This window comes from Schistocerca americana, chromosome X (assembly GCF_021461395.2).
Source record: "Schistocerca americana isolate TAMUIC-IGC-003095 chromosome X, iqSchAmer2.1, whole genome shotgun sequence".
Classification (NCBI taxonomy): domain Eukaryota; kingdom Metazoa; phylum Arthropoda; class Insecta; order Orthoptera; family Acrididae; genus Schistocerca; species Schistocerca americana.
The window spans coordinates 703,954,457-703,970,838 of record NC_060130.1 but is presented as its reverse complement, the minus strand read 5'-3'; the positions used below and the strand labels follow the sequence as shown (position 1 = coordinate 703,970,838).

General features: G+C 36.3%; 1 protein-coding gene across 1 annotated transcript in view; it reads right to left on the bottom strand.

The window, feature by feature from the left end:
* Positions 1 to 16,382, bottom strand: part of LOC124554879 (protein artichoke) — a 175,052-nt gene that overhangs the window by 20,754 nt on the left and 137,916 nt on the right. The window contains exon 8 of the mRNA XM_047128550.1: positions 11,881 to 12,064. Within this exon, the coding sequence (XP_046984506.1) occupies positions 11,881 to 12,064 (184 nt within the window). The remainder of the gene's footprint in view (positions 1 to 11,880; positions 12,065 to 16,382) is intronic.

Here is a 16,382-nt window from a genome sequence, read left to right as displayed (position 1 = left end):
CAGCTGCTATTGTGTTTCAGTCCCCTAAGATGTCCAATGAACAGTCATTAGTGACCACAGCAGACAATATCTGGACAGCTAGTTTAATAAAAGTTATCTGTTATAATGTAGTAGGTGCTGAACAGTATCCCAATGAAAGTGTACAAGTTTTGCAAAGAGTTATTGCATAATTCATGTAATTTTGTTCATAACTTTTGGTTATCCATTACATTTCCATGGTAGTACAGATACTAATTTAGTGCTTATTTAATTAGTTTATTTCCATAGATATCAAGAATCTAAATAAGCTATTGGAGAATACAGGTTTCTTGTCTCAATCAATTCAGTAGACATAACTAAAAAACACCTGAAAGTTTGTCAGTAGGCCTCTTAAATCAATCATGTAAACAGACTATTAAACTATAGATTTTTTCATTATTTACAAGGTATACACAAGAAAATATTGCCGTGTAAACGTAGAGGATCATTTCAACATTGAAGTACTTTACAGTTATTGTTCTACTTGAAGTGAGAAACCCTTGCCTATGTCTAACCCAAAACCTGAATCATCCATGCAGAAAACCTTTAGAGAATCACAGTTGTTTATGAAAAAAGAAAATGGAGAGAAAATAATTACCTAAATCTATGTTTGTGAATGTTAGACTGAGTTACACAGCAACTGAATGAGATACAGCCATTAAATTCATTCCTGACTGACAAAATCCATTCACAATATGTTTATTGTACAATATGCATATTTGTTTGCATGACTGCTGCATGGTATCTTCTAGGAGCCCAGAAGGTTGTACAAAACTGTATTGATATTTGGAAGTATGTAGTACAAGTAGTCAATAATTTGTTTATATATTCCTTGAAACTAGTAGAAAATGCATGCAGCGTTCTGTCCAAACTTTTTATGTCACTAAAATTACATATAACTATTTCAAAATGAAATAAGGATTTACGTTTTTGTTCTTGAATAAATGAAAGACAAAGCATTTCCATTGCAGTACACATACTTACATGACACTTTTTCTGGTTTTGTTATTACAAAAAACACAACCAATGCTTCAATTGTATTTTAGTTACAAACTATGTGCTTATTCACATGGAGTGAAATTGATTTACTGTATATGCAAGAATTGTTATTGATTCCAAAATTACTGAAATGTGTACACAGTAAAAATATCTCATTTTTGGAATTTTCTGAGCAATTGTCATTTCATAAATGTTGATTCTCCTGAGGAATGCCATGAATAGTCTTGAATAACACATGCAACATGCAAGATACCATTTAAACTCAGTGGAAACCACATGAGCATTTAAATGCATGATGGTAGTTTTTCAGTTAGTGTCACTTATACATTAAAAGATTTACTCATTTAATTTTATACAAAAATGCCGCTATCAGTATCCTATATTTCATCCAAGACAACACAAGAAAATCACAGGCTTTATTTAGAGATATTCTGCATTTTGACTGAATAGGTGGAAGGAGGTAGGTTCAGACATTGTTTGGTGATTTTAATAACTGTATATAAAACATACAGAGTTTTCATGTGATGTTTCACAAATCTTAGATATTCATGTTTTGCTTCAACATGTTGGTGTCTATGATACCCTTATTAATATTTCCACTATACATCATAATTACATCTGTCACGTAGCACAATATTCCATTAATTTCCAGAGTAGATGCTACAATGTTTTGGACAGAAATACAGGGTGATTCAAAAAGAATACCACAATTTTAAAAATGTGTATTTAATGAAAGAAACATAATATAACCTTCTGTTATACATCATTACAAAAAGTATTTAAAAAGGTTTTTTTTCACTCAAAAACAAGTTCAGAGATGTTCAATATGGCCCCCTCCAGACACTCGAGCAATATCAACCCGATACTCCAACTCGTTCCACACTCTCTGTAGCATATCAGGCGTAACAGTTTGGATAGCTGCTGTTATTTCTCGTTTCAAATCATCAATGGTGGCTGGGAGAGGTGGCCTAAACACCATATCCTTAACATACCCCCATAAGAAAAAATCGCAGGGGGTAAGATCAGGGCTTCTTGGAGGCCAGTGATGAAGTGCTCTGTCACGGGCTGCCTGGCGGCCGATCCATCGCCTCGGGTAGTTGACGTTCAGGTAGTTACGGACAGATACGTGCCAATGTGGTGGCGCTCCATCCTGCTGAAATATGAATTGTTGTGCTTCTTGTTCGAGCTGAGGGAACAGCCAATTCTCTAATATCTCCAGATACTGTAGTCCAGTTACAGTAGCACCTTCGAAGAAAAAGGGACCAAAAACTTTATTGGCTGAAATGGCACAGAAAACGTTCACCTTAGGCGAGTCACATTCATACTGAGTTGTTTCCCGCAGATTCTCAGTGCCCCATATACAGACATTGTGACGGTTGACTTTCCCGTTAGTGTGGAAAGTTGCTTCATCACTAAACACAATCTTTGAAACGAAAGATTCATCTGTTTCCATTTGAGCAAGGATAAAATCACAGAAATCGATTCTTTTAATCTTATCAGCTGCAGACAGTGCTTGAACCAATTTCAGACGATAAGGTTTCATAACTAACCTTTTTCGTAGGACTCTCCATACAGTTGATTGTGGAATTTAAAGCTCTCTGCTAGCTCTGTGAGTCAATTTTCCTGGGCTGCGAACAAATGCTTGCTGGATGCGTGCTACATTTTCATCACTCTTTCTCGGCCGTCCAGAACTTTTCCCTTTGCACAAACACCCATTCTCTGTAAACTGTTTATACCAACGTTTAATACACCACCTATCAGGAGGTTTAACACCATACCTCGTTCGAAATGCATGCTGAACAACTGTCGTCGATTCACTTCTGCCGTACTCAATAACACAAAAAGCTTTCTGTTGAGTGGTCGCCATCTTAGCATCAACTGATGCTGACGCCTAGTCAACAGCGCCTTAAGCGAACAAATGTACAACTAAATGAAACTTTATAGCTCCCTTAATTCGCCGACAGATAGTGCTTAGCTCTGCCTTTTGTCGTTGCAGAGTTTTAAATTCCTAAAGTTTTGGTATTCTTTTTGAATCACCCTGTATAATTGGTTTATTTCTGATAACATGTATGTATTAAGAAGCTCAGTAGCAGCAACTTCTGCTGTTAGTCTACCTTTGTGGGACAGCTTAGATGAAGAGCTCCTGACTTCTGTAATACATGCAAGGAATATTGATGGTGTGTTAACTTTTAGTATAGTTCTTATGTCACTATATAATATTAATAATGCATTTAGGGTGGAATATTATAGGAAACTGTTACAGTTGCAATGAAAGTAGTTGCATGATACAAACATATTTTCATCCCTTAGTCACAAGTTAGGAAAAGATACTTTTATAATTCAGTGTAAATCATAAGATTACAAGAAAGTGTTATAGTGGACTTAAACCACAAGACTGCTGCTGCCAATAACACCATCTGCTATCTTTCATGCTGCGACAGAGCTACTGTACAGCAGTGTGGTGCATGGCATGAGATGCTAAGTATGTCAGCATATTAATTTGAGAATTCTATTAATGCAGACTAGTTCTTTATCAATAAAAGAAGAAGAACAAAAGTGCTTAACTTTGTGACAAGATGAACTTACTCAAAATGGAACATCATCTTGGACGGGTTCTCTTGCAAAAGGGTCTCTGGTGTATGAGGGCTTTCCCAGCCGAAGACCATTTCAATAAGCTTCTTCTGGTGTCATGATATGATGAAATGGGCAATATTTTGGCTACTATTGCAGGCAGCCTTCATCAGAATGATTGTCACCCTAATGAAGACTGCCAGCAATATTAACATAAATGACAATAGTTTTACCACTTCACACACCCAGAAAAAACCTCTGAAGCATTAATTACTGAAGTGGTGACCCCCATAACTTCTATACTCTGTGAACTATCTAATGGTGGATAGAAGGAATGACCCATATGAGCCCAGATATCTCTGAATTTGTTGTCATAGTCATTTTGTGAGAGCCCTGTAAGAGAAAGTAATAAATTACCTGACTCTTCTTGAATATATGATCTTGGAATTTTCATCATGTGCCAACCCTCTGCAGGTTTTCCTGCAATTTGCTACAGTTTTTCACCATTGTAACTTCTCCAAAGACATGTGCAAACAACCTTCTGACATTATCCATCAGATTATTTGTATAGACAATTGATATTTATCACCCTATTACAATTCTGTGGGTTTGTCTCAAAATTACTTTTACATCTGATGATTTTGCCTCATAAAAACAAGAAGTTAAGTTCTTTATGTCAGAAAGTCTTAAATCCAGACAAAATGTTGGTCTAATATTCTGCAAGCTTGTAGTTCAACAGAACTGTAATGAATATCCTCCAGATTTAGTCCACATATCTCTTCATAAGTTCAGTATTAACTACTGTTTTTGGAATGTAAATGGTACCTCTTTGAGTACAGGCACTTTTTCCTATAAATTCATTATTGTGCCCCTTCAGGATCTAAACCTGTATTGTACAATGAAAACATCTTTGCTTAACCAACATGAAAAGTTGGAAACCATCGTTATGCTGAAAGAAGCAATGGTTGATAAAAGAAAGAATTTTTTCTTCAGTGCATAATGGTTAATACTCTGAGAAAATCAGTCACTGAAATTACATAGGCAGCTGCAGGATATGATGACAACAGTGTGTATGATCAAATTTATTGTTGACTCATTACTGCCCAAAACAAATGAATGACACCTTTAACTACTCTCCGAACCCAAGTGCCTACTCAACATCATAGAAATAGGGATTGTATAAGACTATTATTCAAGAAGGAATCTGGAAAATAACCCTCTGACTACCAGCCAACTTGTATTCTATCATAATTGTCTAAGATTAACAAGGCTAAATTTATCTTCAAGTGCTGTACAGTGGTTCACTTTGCACCTTACAATCCACCAACTTGTGTGTCATTTATTTATTTGATTTATTCATTCATCCAGAGATAATCATACAAAGATATGGGATTTTTCAATTTAATGCAATGAAAATAAGTAGTTCAAAAACAGAGAGAACATGTGGGCAACTGTGCTCTTGATGGAGGAACCATCCTGCCATATGCCATAAATGATTTTTTTTTAAAAAAAACCTTGGAAAATCTAAATCAGGATGGCTGGTCAGAGCAAACTCCATCCTCCTGAATATGAGGTCAATTTCTTAACAACAGCACAGCCTCATTTTAGTGGTCCCTTTTGTACAATTTTCTTTTATCTACACACAGTTAGCTTTAAGAAACTTATAACATAGTTTTCATCTTCATCACTGTACACACTAAGGACACATGTTGGTGATATCTGAACCATGAACATGCTGTTATGTCCATTGTATTAACTACAGTTGTTCAGAAAAATGATTCTGGGCCTGTAAAACTTCATCCATTTTCCATGCATGTTTTCGTGTCCTCCCCTCTATCCACCTGAAAAACTGAGTCAGCATTTCCTCATTGGGGAGTGGTATGTTGAACTCAGGAGAATGACAAGACATGACATGTTCAGAGCAATAAAGACACAAAGGTGGCATTTAGTATCAAGGGTATGACAACAATCAGTTGTTGTTATTGTTGTTGTCATGGTCTTCTGTCTGAAGACTGGTTTGATGCAGCTCTCCCTGTTAGTCTGTCCTGTACAAGGAGCCTGACAGCTGCCTTAACTATACTCTCTCTTAAAGCTACCCATTCATTCTCTGTTATGTTCTTTCCCCTGTTGCAATCAATAGTTGCCTAATGCCCCTTTTATAATACTACAACCTGTAACCATTTAAAATACCTTACAACATTCAAGCCTTGTCTTCTACAATTTTAAGCACTCACACTTTCTTCCACTACCAAACAGACCATACTTTGATGCTTTAAGATGCATCCTGTCAACCAATTTGTTCTTTCACTCAAGTTGTGTCACACAGTTCTTTTGTCCCCAGTTTGATTCAGTACCTCTTCATTAGCTAGGCAATCTATCCCTCTGATCTTTGCATTCCTCTGTTGCTCCACTTTTCACCAACTTATATTCTCTTCTTGTTCAAACTGTTAACTGTCCATGTTTGAATTCCGTACAAGATTATCTCTAGACAAATACCTTCAGAAAAGGATTTATAACATACAAATTTATATTCATTGTTAACCAGTTTCTCTTTGTGAGAAATAGTTTTCTTGCTATTGCCAGTCTTTGTTTTATTTATTCTCTAATTCAGCCATAATCAGTTATTTTTATGCCGAAATAGTGAAATTCATGTACTAATTTTAGTTTCTCATTTCCTAATCTAATTCTCTCAGCATTACCTGACATAATTTGCCTTCTTTCCATTACCCTTCTTTTACTTTTGCTGTTCTTCATTATATAATCTCTTTTAAAGACACTGTCCATTACATTCAACTGCTCTTCCAACACCTTTCTCACCAGTAACAGAAACCTCAAAGTTGTTAATTTCTTCTTCTTGAATCTTCATTCCCATTCCAAATTTCTACGTGGTTTTCTTCGTAACTTGCTCAGTCTGTGAACTGAATAAATGGGGATTGGCTACAAACCTGCCTCACTTTCTTCTTAACTAATGCTACCTTCTCATGTGCTTTGACTCTAATAACTGCAGTCCATTCCTGTACAAGTTTTAGGTTAGTATTCTACACTCTATAAAGGAAAAGTCATGGAGATCAACTGCATCCATTATGGATAAAGTTCACTTGTAGATGATATTTTGTCCACTGTATTTTATCTATTCCAACTGCAGAATTATGAAGAGTGTATTCTATACAACAGTGCAAAAATTTTCTTTAAATATATGAAATGCTTTAAATGTAGGTTTTTAATATAAATCATGGTGTCTGTATTGCCTCATATGTTCCTAGACTTCTCCAGAACCAAAACTGATAATCACAGAGGTCAGCTTCTACCAGTCTTTCAATTTTTCTGTAAATAATTCATACCCCTAATCTGCAACAATGAATTATTAATCTAATAGTTCTGTAATATTCATTCCTGCAAACACGTGTTTTCTTTGAAACTGGAGTTATTACATTCTTCTTGAAATACGAGAGTCTTCATTCTTCTTCTTCTTCTTCTTCTTCTTCTTCTTCTCATGGCTTTACAACCGTGCATGGATCTTATCCTCTTCAACAAGTTTCTTCCATTCTGCCCTCTCCAGTGCAGTTCTCCACCATCCTCTAACTCAAGGGATTTTATATCCTCTTCTACATCGTCTGTTCACCACTTTCATTGTCTGTGTCTCTGTCTTCATCCAGTTGGCCTCCATTCAAAAACCTTTGTAGTTGTTCATCCAGTATCCATCCTAAGGACATGTCCAAGGCAGGCTATTCTCCTACTTTGTATTGTTCTTACAATGTCAGCTCCCTGTATGAGGCGATCCAGCTCAGTGTTCATTCTAGATCTCTAGAAACCGTTGTTATCCTGAATTGCCATGTAGATCCTGCACAGAACCCTGCATTCAAATATCCTGAGCTGCTGCTCATAAGCACTCATTAGTGTCCATGTTCTACATCTATAGGTTACAACTGGCCTGATCATGACCTTGAAATTTCAGTTGTCTATTTAATAACGTAGAGGCCAACAATTTCCTAAATATGTGGAAGCACATGCTACCACTTATGATGCACTGTTTTATTTCAATTGACATGGACTTTGTCATATCAATATTAGATCCCAGATAATCAAAGTTCTCCACTTGTTCAAAATTGAAACCAGCTGCTGATAGTTTATCCAAGATATTATTTCCCTTCCTGGTGAAATTCATGTATTTAGTCTTCTTTCCATTAATGGCTACGACTCTTAAGTACTGCTGCTTCTTTCAGCTCACCTATTGTTCTCTCTAGTGAAACTCTTCTTTTAGTAATAATTGCTACATCATCAGCATATGCACATATGAGGACTGTTCAAAAAATTGTGGAACTTTCCTAATGTCATGCCGATGGTGTGTAGGAGTGAACTTCATTTGGCATCCCTGCACATTCCTGTGTTTAATGTGTAACTACTGCAAGTTTCATTGTTGTATATCTGGTAGCTATTGTTCTGTGCTGTATTGAGTAGAACACTGTGTCACATGGTTTGCAAATTTTGAGATGGCAAAGTTAGAGGAGCAATGCATCTGCATTAAATTTCACATGAGACTTGAGAAAACCTTTACAGAGACACACAAAATGATGCAGGAAGCCTATGGTGTTGAGTGCTTAAACCATAATTAGTGTTAAAAATTGTTCACATAGTTTGAAAATGGCCAGACAGAAATTACAAATGACCCTCATTCAGGATGCCCTTTGATGTCTACCAACAATGCCCGTGTCAGGAACATCAACAAAATTGTGTGTGCCAATCAAAGACTAACTGTCCAAAAGGTTGCAGAAGAATGTAACATTTCAGTTGGCTATTGTCATGAAATTCTGACACATCATCTTGGAATCCATCTTGTTGCCATCAAATTCAGCCCCGAACTTGTTAGTCAAGATCAGAAAAATCTTTGTCTCCCAATGTGTGAAGAGCTTTTAGATTGTGCAAATAAGAATGTTCCTTAAGAGAATCATAACTGGTGATGAAACTTGGGTCTATGGTTACGATGTTGAGACCAAGGTTCAGTCTTCACCATGGGTCGGAAAAGGTTCTCCAAGACCAAAAAAGCTTGTAAGGTCAGGTCAGATGATAGTTTTCTTTGACTTTGAATTCATGCCACAAGGACAAACTGTTAATCTCTGTTGGTCCACCAAGGCCAGGGGACATCAGCTGGCAAGTAACTTTAAATGTCAATAAACTTCATGTCTTCATCTGAAGCAATTGTATAATGATTGGAATTTATGATATCCAGTGATTTATGGTGCTATATGACAAGTTTGTTTATTTGGATAAAAGTGTATGGGGCCTCAAGCTGGCAAAATGAAATGCCAAAATTGATTGCTTTCAGAATAAAATGAAATATCTTAAAGTACATGGTTGTTGGTGAAGTTTATTGGCATGAAAAGAAAACTGTTTATCAGTGGTGCTATTGGGACATCTTGCGACGCCTGTGAGAAAATGTGAGAGTGGTCTGAAATGTGATGAGACAATTCGTGGCTCTTACATCATGATAATACACCCGCACATTCATCCCTGTTGGTGCATGACTATTGCACAAAAAATTAAATCACTGTGCTGCCTCATGCTCCATACTCTCCAGACCTGGCCCCTGCAGACTTTTTTAATTTGCGAAGTTGAAAACCCCATTGAAAGGATGAAGATTTGCAATGACAGATGAGATAAAAGGAAATTCGCAGATGGCATTGCATGATCCAGCAAGAGGCATACCAAGACTTCTTCTGGAAGTAGAAACAGTGTTGGGAGCAGTGTATCCATTATGGAGGAGAGTATTTCGAAGCAGACAGTGCACAATAAGTAGAATGTAACCATAGAAAAATTTTGTAGACAAAATTTTGGAATTTTTTGAACAGACCTTGTATCTGGGCTGACTTTGTACGCTATGTGATCAACAGTATCCAGACATCTGGCTGAAAATGACTTACAAGTTCGTGGTGACCTCCTTTGGTAATGCTGGGATTCAGTATGGTGTTGGCCCACCCTTAGCCTTCCTCTCTCGCAGGCATATGTTCAGTCAGGTGCTGGAAGGTTTCCTGGGGAATGGCAGCTCATTCTTCATGGAGCACTGCACTGAAGAGAGGTATTGATGTCAGTCGGTGAGGCTTGGCACAAAGTCGATGTTCCAAAACATCCCAAAGGTGTTCTGTAGGGATCAGGTCAGGACCAGTCAATTACAGGGATGTTATTGTCATGTAACCACTCCACCACAGGCTGTGCATTAGGAACAGGTGCTTGATTGTGTTGAAAGATGCAATCGCCATCCCTGAATTGCTCTTCAACTGTGGGAAGCAAGAAGGTGCTTAAAACATCACTGTAGGCCTGTGCTGTGATAGTGCCAGGCAAAACAACAAGGGATGCCTGCCTCCTCCATGAAAAACATGACCACACCATAACACCACCACCTCCGAAGTTTACTGTTGGCACTACATACGCTGGCAAATGACGTTCACCGGGCATTCACCATACCCACACCCTGCCATCGGATCGCCACATTGTGTACCATCATTCGTCAGTTGACAAAACGGTTTTCCACTGTTGAACCGTCCAACGTTAACACTCCTTATACCAAGCAAGGCACCGTTTGGCATTTACTGGTGTGATGTGTGGTTTATGGGCAGCCGCTTGACCATGAAATCCAAGTTTTCTCACATCCCACCTAACTATCGTAGTACTTGCAGTGGATCCTTATGCAGTTTGAAATTCCTGTGTGATGGTCTGGATAGATGTCTGCCTATTACACATTATGACCCTCTTCAACTGTTGGCAGTGTCTGTCAGTCAACAGCTGAGGTTGGCTTTTTACGTGTCCCTTCACATTTCCACTTCACTATCACATCGGAAACAGTGGACCTACAGATGTTAGGAGTGTGGAAATCTCACGTACAGACATGACACCCAATCACCTGTCACCAATTTCTGAGTGACATCTACATGAAAAAAAAAAAAGAGAGAGAGAGAGAGAGAGAGAGAGAGAGAGAGAGAGAGAATATGCCGGCATTATCAACCACATCTCTGATGGTGATTCAGTGATCTTCCAGAACCATTTTCTGTACTTCTTCCACACTGTTATCAGTGACTGATGTGCTAGGGCATCCAGAGCAGTCATTATCTTCAACATCCTCTTGACCCCCTTTGGAACATTTATACCACTTGTAAATTCATGTGTTACTCATAGTAGATTTGCCAAAAGCCATAGTTAACATTTCAAATGTGGTGCTGAACTTTATTCCAGTTTTAAAGAAAAATTTTATGCAGATTTTTTGATCCATCTTTTTTGAAAGCACAAATTCACCAAAGGCTCAAAAACAAAATCTTTTGACTATCACAAATAAACTAAATATTCCAAACAGCTGAAAATGCAGACATACATCAGGAACATGTATACCAAAATGTATGAGTTGGCCAGTTCCACTAGTCAACATGAACAGCAGGGGTCAGATGTAGAAGTAACTTCAGGTGTGCCTCAGGGAAGTGAGCAGTATTTATATTGTCTGCAAGGTCATTAACATACAACATGAACAGCAAAGGTCCCAACACACTAAAAGCCCTCAAGATGTCTAATGGGGATTTAGAAACATCAACTATAAACAGATGCACATTCTTCCTACAAATGACCAGCAACTAGCTATATTAACTTTCATCACTTGTAAGTGTGTAATATACTTCTATATTTCCTTATTAGATGCACATCAAAGTGAAATGGTACATACTTACACATATAATGCATGAAAAGTACAATTAATAAGTTCTAATGGAGCCAAGCTAATAAGTAATTCAATCAAAATTAGGTTGCTCTGAATAGAATATATATAGGTTTATCAGTCTGCAAGTTCTCTAACATATGGCACAAAAAAAAAGTATGCTTCTATGGCCAGAAGCATTTATCTCACTGTACTTTACTTCCTGTTTCTGGAAAAGCAGTTTGTCCAGTAGTACGATTTCCATTTCAATACAGTGTAAATCTCACATAATAGGACAACAAGACATTCATGAAGTGATCAGCTGAATAAATACATATTCACAGATTGTTGTTTCAGTTGTGATGCTTCTGCATATTTCCACAGTTGTTCAGCATCTTATACAGCATGCCTCTCAGTTTTACTGGCTATGTTAAACTCATGTTTTGTAAGAAGCAGAAACTGAAGATGCTAAAATATAGTATAATTCATACTTTGTAGATGTGTACTTTGATAAGAAAACTATACATAATACGCTTCTTAACATTATCTATAAGCAAACATACTCAGAAATGAACCAACACAAATTACAGAATGAATGATATTTTGAAATGTATGCTTACCTAAGAAAGCTCCATTTGGAATGTGAGTTAAATTGTTTGCAGTTAAATTTAGAGTCAGCAATTGAAGAAGCCCCTCAAACGCATTTTTAGAAATGTTATTTAATTTATTGTGGGCCAAATTCAAATCAAACACTACTGGTAGCCTTCCAAATGCACCTCTGCCAAGGGACTTTATTTCATTGTTCTACATGAGAAAAATATCACTTTAGAATTTTTAACTTTGTCTACAATTTACATCTCTATATGTTCTATAATTTATAGCCATTAAAACTTATTGGAAGAATTTCAATAATCACACAGCTTTCTAAAGGTACAGGAACTGTAACTAGGTATAGAAATAGCCTAAAGTATAGTGAGATAAAATAAAATAGAACATAATATAACAGAAACAAACAGTCCTTCAATGAAGTCATAAATTACTTTTGCAGTAATAAAAAAAAAATCATCTCAATCCACAAATCCATGACAAATAATCTGAAATAAGTATAAAGAAACATTTATGCTAAGAGATAATTAAATAAGATAGTACAAGGAAGATTCTTATGACAGGGAAAAGGAAGACTCAAAGTTAACTGTTTATGAAGAGGATCATGAAAATGATAACTCTATGTACAATGTAAGAGACCAACTAAAAACCTGTACTTTATAAAGGATTTCAGAGAAGTACCTGTACATACCATTGCTTTAGTGACAGTTTTTGTGCCTCTTCATCTTTAGCTATAGCCAGATGCCGTTAAACAAGTGTGGTAGGATTAATTTTCCACAATATCTTCATAAGAATTAGCTACTTGAGTTATGTTAGCTGTTGTATCATGAACAGACAGCAAGAAAAGGAAATTGCTTAATGTTTTACATATGAAGTGCAAGACTAAAAATCAGAGACTTATCTTTGCTACTAGTGTCTACACAGTACTCATGTATTTCTTTTAGGTCAGTTGTGATGACAGCAGACAGAAATGAATGTAGTGACAAAGAAAAGACAGTGAGAAAATTGTAAGCAGTTAGTAAATGTAATGTGATGAATGATATAGTTATGTTAGATTTAGTTAGATAAATGATGTTAGATCACATGTGTGTTTAATGACAGTGGCAGGTAAATGGTAAGTACCAATAGTGCATATCACTGCATATGTTAGGCTATTCACAGTAGTTCTTCATAAGCAATGTGTCTACTATTTTGGAGAGTGGCAGAAAAAACAATGACAAAGCATTGTTAATTTACTTGTGAACATGCCATGTAAAAACCGACAATGGAAGAAATAGTCCTGCCTCAAGTCATTGCCTTTGAAATCTTGGTGTTTGTTCCTGCAATTTACTTATTGCCATTCACTGTGTTGTGATGTTAAGCTTGTAACATTATGAGAAACTGGCTCATGGTGTGAGCTAGTGGCAGCCAGCCAATCAAGCAAGGTATGCAGCTAAGCTGATGGCTGAGTGGTAGATGTTGGCCTTTTCCTGAAGCCAGAGTATGCAAATCACACAAACTTGGTACAGAAAAGTCAAATACACCAGAAAATTACAAAGATGAGATGAGGTAGCTGCAACTTCAAGCATAATTCTAGGACACATATTGAGAAAATTTATTAAATTAAGATACATTGTAAAATTAATAACAACTGAACCATTGCAATGATCTGATCATATGAAAAGTAAAATAAGAGCTGACAAGATCAGTAAACATCACAAGCTAATTCAGAAACCATGCTTATACGTAAAGAAATACATAAAGAGTTTATTAAAATTGCTATGCAGATGTGCCAATATTGTAAAGATTTGTTCAAAACACTGGGGATTTTAACTGCTCCATGTGAATACATTTACCAGTCAGTTATACACATCAAAAATAACATCTGTATTTTGTATAGTATTGTTCACCCTATATGTGTGTATATATATACTATGTATTTTTTGATGAAATCCATGCAATGTAAATTGTCTCTGGATGAATAAACTACTACTACTACTACTACTACTACTACTATTGTTAATTACTGCACAAACAGCTCTGTCCATAACCATGCAACAAGAGATAGACTCAACTTACATTTACCAAGAAAAAATAAACATAAAACTCAAAACAGGGTTTTCTATCAAAAGAGATTAAAGAAATTGCAAAAATACACTTATTTGAAAAGGCAGCTGAAAATACCTGTTATGCAATACATGTTATACATTGAAGGATTACTTAGATAAAACAGAGTAGGGGTTTGATAAAAAAATGTTGTACAAATAAATAATAATAATAGTAATAATAATGATTATAAAACATCCAACATTCCACATAACACCTTCACTTTATGTTTTTTTTCCCTTCTTTTTTCCTTTCTAGAAATGCTTACCCCCAAGCTATGCCTAACACAATACTAACATCTCTTCCTCTTTCTGAGCTCAACATCTCACTCATTATGGAGGGATGCCAACTTAGTTTTTCAGGATAGCAAATGGGAAGTTGAGATACAGAAAATGGCCCAGAGATCAGCAATGAGTGTGTGTGTATTTAATAAGCTATCTGTAAAAACGAAGTATTCTATACCAGGGGTAAATCTAATGATTATGTCTAACTAGAAGTCTGTAAATATATGTGTATACAAATTAGCTAATTTTAAATTGGTCTAAACTTGTGAAAAGAGATCTACAGATGAATAAAACTACTACTACTACATAAATACTCTGCAGTTACTTCAGTATGAAGGCAGTTTGGTTTTCCCAGATGCATATCAAATCTCCCTATTTCAGAAATATTTATAATTTTACATAAACTTTCTCACATTATAGAAATAGATATAGGCAGGCATCATAAACTTTCTTAATAACTTTTTTAGTGCTGTGTTGTTATTTTAATAAGATGTCACAAAATGACCACAAAAAATTTCTCTGTTTTCTAATATCTTATATGTATTTGTAATTAGCTTTACATGTGAACAGTGGTCATTATTTATGTGTATAACTTGGATTCAGCAGTGCATGACACCACAGAAAAATATTTAAGGGTGAGCAGCAGGGGGCACTTTGTGTGTTGGTCAGTTGTTGTTGGTGAGTTTGTCATGTGGCTGTGTGAACAAGCAGCCATGTGAATTAGTTACGTTAACTTCCTGTTGGAATAATTTTGTGAGTACAAGTTACAGACTTTAACAGACATGTCCTGAAGACATTGTGATTACCATACAGGAGCCACACTATAAGATGTATAGTACATCCATCATTCAGAAACTTCAGTCAGACAGATCATTTTTTGAATTGGTGGTGTAAACAAAGTATGAATCTCGATTTCACTACCTTATGAATTCTACATTATATACAGAATCTTGCTTTCAAATTTCATGTTTCATTAGTTTGGTCTGTATGTTGACATGTTAGTCAAAATGTTCTGTACATATAGTTTCTTATAGGTACCTAATGAGTGTTGGTGGGTTGGAACTCCTAATTGACTCATGCAGTAAATAATGAGGGCATCACTCTGAGTTAATGTTCATGATGAGATACAGTTTCCTCACTCAGTCCTTTTGTGCATTGCTCCCTTGAATATCTGTAGTGTCTTCTGGATCACCACCTATCGTTCTCATTATCATCCCTTGATCTCTTTCTGTATGTCACAATCTGTCATCACTTTTCATCATTTGCAGTACCTAGGATTGATTATTGTTTTGCCATTATTCAACCACACTTTCATGTCATTTCTGTCACCCTGGACACTTTCCCTGTCATTGTTTCTCATCTGCACCACCTGGATAATTTTTTTGGCATCCCCTGTGACTGCTGTCACCTTCTCACCAGTGGTCAATGAAAAAATTAACCATGGACTTTTCTACCACTATAATATCCCACCCCTGTTCTACTCCTACCTTCACCCTCTATACCCTCTTCACCTTATACCCTTCCTTTTTACCATACTTCTCTCTTACTCCATCACTAGAGTGGCCATTACTGCCAAAGCCAGTTTTACATCACCATGCAACAACAGCACATGTTTTATTATTACCATTCATGATCATATCAGTGCATCTGCAACTGCAGCAGCCATACAACTTCCTCTATGCTTGCAATGTCATTAACCAGGCCACACTCCAGGTAAGACATCATCCTTTAACAAATCTAATTGAGCCAACCAAATCAATTGCTCAAAAATTTTTAGATATGAAGTAGTAACTGTAAAAATCTGTGATGGAAACTTATGTTAAACTGACACATTCAACATCATTATGAAATGTCATATTCATGATCTATGGAATGAGTATTAATGTAATGTAATGTACCAGTTCAGATTTGGGAGCAGATAAATTAGCCTGCTGATTAATATATTTTTTTTCTTTCACAACCTTTCCTTTTCTCCCACATTGTCCAGAAGAACTCTGTAGTATTCATCAGTTAGTGTTTAACCTTTACAACATGATCAATCAGAAGAATCCCTTTTCAATCCCAGAATACAGTGACCTTAAATTTCCAATATATGGAACTAATTTTGTTTCTGGCACAGGGAAACTGACATCCAGCCACTGGTTTTG